Source organism: Nerophis lumbriciformis, linkage group LG07, assembly GCF_033978685.3.
Source record: "Nerophis lumbriciformis linkage group LG07, RoL_Nlum_v2.1, whole genome shotgun sequence".
In the NCBI taxonomy this organism is placed as follows: Eukaryota; Metazoa; Chordata; class Actinopteri; order Syngnathiformes; family Syngnathidae; genus Nerophis; species Nerophis lumbriciformis.
The window spans coordinates 6,977,501-6,981,864 of NC_084554.2; the positions used below are offsets into that span (position 1 = coordinate 6,977,501).

General features: G+C 46.8%; 1 protein-coding gene across 1 annotated transcript in view; it reads left to right on the forward strand.

Moving 5' to 3' along the window:
- The window catches only part of LOC133621993 (class I histocompatibility antigen, F10 alpha chain-like), a 76,866-nt gene extending 73,214 nt beyond the window's left edge, over positions 1 to 3,652 (forward strand). Inside the window, exons 4-5 of the mRNA XM_072913583.1 lie at positions 2,427 to 2,735; positions 3,603 to 3,652. Coding sequence (XP_072769684.1) covers positions 2,427 to 2,735; positions 3,603 to 3,652 — 359 coding nt within the window. The remainder of the gene's footprint in view (positions 1 to 2,426; positions 2,736 to 3,602) is intronic.
- Positions 3,653 to 4,364: the final 712 nt, after the last annotated feature.

Sequence of the window (4,364 nt, forward strand, 5' to 3'; positions counted from 1 at the left end):
CCATCTTTACCTTGATCCACACCTTCTCTCCATCTTTACCTCCATCCACACCTTCTCTCCATCTTTACTTCCATCCACACCTTCTCTCCATCTTTACCTCCATCCACACCTTCCCTCCATCTTTACCTTCATCTACACCTTCTCTCCATCTTTACCTCCATCCACACCTTCTCTCCATCTTTACCTCCATCCACACCTTCTCTTCATCTTTACCTCCATCCACACCTTCTCTCCATCTTTATCTCCATCCACACCTTCTCTTCATCTTTACCTCCATCCACACTTTCTCTCCATCTCTACCTCTATCCACACCTTCTCTCTATCTTTACTTCCATCCACACCTTCTCTCCATCTTTACTTCCATCCACACCTTCTCTCCATCTTTACCTCCATCCACACCTTCCCTCCATCTTTACCTTCATCTACACCTTCTCTCCATCTTTACCTCCATCCACACCTCTCCATCTTTACCTCCATCCACACCTTCTCTTCATCTTTACCTCCATCCACACCTTCTCTCCATCTTTATCTCCATCCACACCTTCTCTTCATCTTTACCTCCATCCACACTTTCTCTCCATCTCTACCTCTATCCACACCTTCTCTCTATCTTTACCTCCATCCACACCTTCTCTCCATCTTTACCTCCATCCACACCTTCCCTCTATCTTTACTTCCATCCACACCTTCTCTCCATCTTTACCTCCATCCACACCTTCTCTTCATCTTTATGTCCATCCACACCTTCTCTCCATCTTTACCTCCATCCACACCTTCTCCCTATCTTTACCTCCATCCACACCTTCTCTTCATCTTTACGTGCATCTACACCTTCTCTCCATCTTTACCTCCATCCACACATTCTCTCCATCTTTACCTCCATCCACACCTTCTCTCCATCTTTACCTCCATCCACACCTTCTCTCCATCTTTACCTCCATCCACATCTTCTCTCCATCTTTACCTCCATCCACACCTTCTCTCCATCTTTACCTCCATCCACACCTTCTTTCCCTCTTTACCTCCATCCACACCTTCTCTCCATCTTTACCTCCATCCACACCTCCTCTCCATCTTTACCTCCATCCACACCTTCTCTCTATCTTAACCTCCATTCTCATCTTCTCTCCATCTTTACCTCATCCACACCGTCTCTCCATCTTTACCTCCATCCACACCGTCTCTCCATCTTTACCTCCATCCACACCTTCTCTCCATCTTTACCTCCATCCACACCGTCTCTCCATCGTTACCTCCATCCACACCTTCTCTCCATCTGTACCTCCACCCACACCTTCTATTCATCTTTACCTCCATCCACACCTTCTCTCCATCTGTACCTCCATCCACACCTCCTCTCCATCTTTACTTCCATCCACACCTTCTCTCCATCTTTACCTCCATCCACACCTTCTCTCCTCTCCATCTTTACCTCCATCCACCCCTCCTCTCCATCTTTACCTCCATCCACACCTTCTCTCCATCTTTACCTCCATCCAGACCTTTTCTCCATCTTTACCTCCATCCACACCTTCTCTCCATCTTTACTTCCATTCACACCTTCTCTCCATCTTTACCTCCATCCACACCTTCTCTCCATCTTTGCCTCCATCCACACCTTCTCTCCATCTTTACCTCCATCCACACCTTCTCTCCATCTTTACTTCCATTCACACCTTTTCTCCATCTTTACCTCCATCCACACCTTCTCTCCATCTTTACTTCCATTCACACTTTCTCTCCATCTTTACCTCCATCCTCCCCTCCTCTCCATCTTTACCTCCATCCACACCTTCTATTCATCTTTACCTCCATCCACACCTTCTCTCCATCTGTACCTCCATCCACCCCTCCTCTCCATCTTTACTTCCATCCACACCTTCTCTCCATCTTTACCTCCATCCACACCTTCTCTCCTCTCCATCTTTACCTCCATCCACCCTCCTCTCCATCTTTACCTCCATCCACACCTTCTCTCCATCTTTACCTCCATCCAGACCTTTTCTCCATCTTTACCTCCATCCACACCTTCTCTCCATCTTTACTTCCATTCACACCTTCTCTCCATCTTTACCTCCATCCACCCCTCCTCTCCATCTTTACCTCCATCCACACCTTCTCTCCATCTTTACCTCCATCCAGACCTTTTCTCCATCTTTACTTCCATCCACACCTTCTCTCCATCTTTACTTCCATTCACACCTTCTCTCCATCTTTACCTCCATCCACACCTTCTCTCCATCTTTACTTCCATTCACACCTTCTCTCCATCTTTACCTCCATCCTCCCCTCCTCTCCATCTTTACCTCCATCCACACCTTCTCTCCATCTTTACTTGCATCCACACCTTCTCTCCATCTTTACCTCCATCCACACCTTCTCACCACGTTGTCTTCTGTTCACACGTGACATCACTTCCTGTGCAGAGCTTCCAGAGGTGTTCCTCCTCCAGAAGACGCCATCCTCTCCAGTCACCTGCATGGCGACAGGTTTCTACCCCGACTTAGCCGACCTGTTTTGGAGGAAAGACGGCGAGCAGATCTTCGAGGACGTGGAGCACGGAGAGCTGCTCCCCAACCACGACCGAACCTTCCAGATGTCGGTGGAGCTGAAAGTGGAGGTGACGGCCGAGGTGGAGGGCAAGTACGAATGTGTGTTCCAGCTGTCTGGCGTCAAGGAGGACCTGGTCACCAAGCTGGAGAGAAGAAGCATCCTGAGCAACGCAAGCCATGAAGGTGAGAAAGACACATTTAGTTGGAGATGTTTCCCATCACAAGTCCACCTGTCACCATTATTGATCCATGTCACCATGACAACGCTTGACGTCTGCATGCAAAGTAGTCATGAAGGTTTCCTCTTCATGCTTTGTCACTCCACTTGTGCTTTTTTGCTCTCCACAGACAACTGGAGCGTCGCCCTCGCTGCCACGGCGGCGGTCGTCGCTGTGGCGGCCGTCCTGGCGGCCATCATCATCGTCATGGTCAGGCGTCACAGAAACAGACAAGGTGAGGGACACCAATGTCCTCCGTCTTCTTCTTCTTCTTCTTCTCAGTCCAGGCCGTGAGTTGATGCTTTCATCCGGGCTGCATGTTTTAGTTGCCTTCCAGCCAAACACTCAAAGATCCACAGAGACAGAGCGCACACTCTCACATAGAAACACGTGAGGAAAAAGTCCATTTCACCTTGTTTCACTTTCATTTCAGCCCAGTACGATCCAGCTCGTAAGTAAAACATCTTTTCTTTGAGCCGCAAGAAACAAAGCCGTGGTGAAGCGTCACTCACATGGAGGTCTGATGTGGACCTTTGTTACAAGTTTAGCCTGAAAATCCCAACTTGAGCTGACTCCTTCACAATAAAAGACCCTCCTGTGAGCACACGCAATACAAAGTGTGGCATATCTCACGTTTGACATGAGTCCTCATGATGAGGATCAGCCAAATGAGACCTCAAGTGTGCTGACTCATCAAGAAGGTATCCTAGTCAGGAAGTAGAAGAGCAGCACTCTGCTTCTTCATGTTTCCAAGTCACACCTCAAAGATCTGATGTGAGTGACGAGGCACCTTCTGGATGTTCTTCCTTCACCGTTTGCGTTTGTCCCGCAGCTCGCCACGGCGGCGTGGAGCTCTCCGAGAAGGTGGCGGCTGAAGGCTGAGTAAGTCTGCACCTCCAAATGTTCTTGTGTGAAGATGATGTTCAACTTGCTTCTGTTGGGAATGTGCTGAGTCATCTTCTTCCTCCAGGATGCTTTGTGCACTGGAACACAGAGAGATGTCTCCATCGCTGAGGGACGTCATGGAGATGTGCTTTGTTCTTCATCCCACTGCTCCTCACGCTATTCCATCTATTCTTCTTTGGCCGTTAAAATACTTTCAACATCAAACGTTGGTGGCTATAAAATCATTCGGGGCTCACGTTTAATGGCCTTGACATCATGACGAGGATTTCTTCTTTCTTTGAATGGCCGCTGCTTATGATCAATATCACATTGGGTCACATCTCTGTCAATAAATCCGTTTGTTCTCCACTCGCCTCGCACTGCTTTCTTGGCGACCAGGAAGGCTCACGCTCATAACAATGGTAGAAATAGGTCGTTTTTATTTATCTTGTATTTTTTCATTCAACACTTAAATCCCTAGATCAGTTTCAGGTTTATCTGTCCATATCATATTCTTTTTTTTAATATTTTATGCCTTTTTTCTCAAAACCCTGTTTTGTTATGGCAAAACCACTAAATAATAATGTTTACTAAACGTAATTGCAAACTTAAATAGGTCAATAATTCATAACATCATTGATTTTTATTCATTATTTTTTGAACAATGACAATCAAAAAATGCCTTAAAAATGTATTTATTTTTTTACTT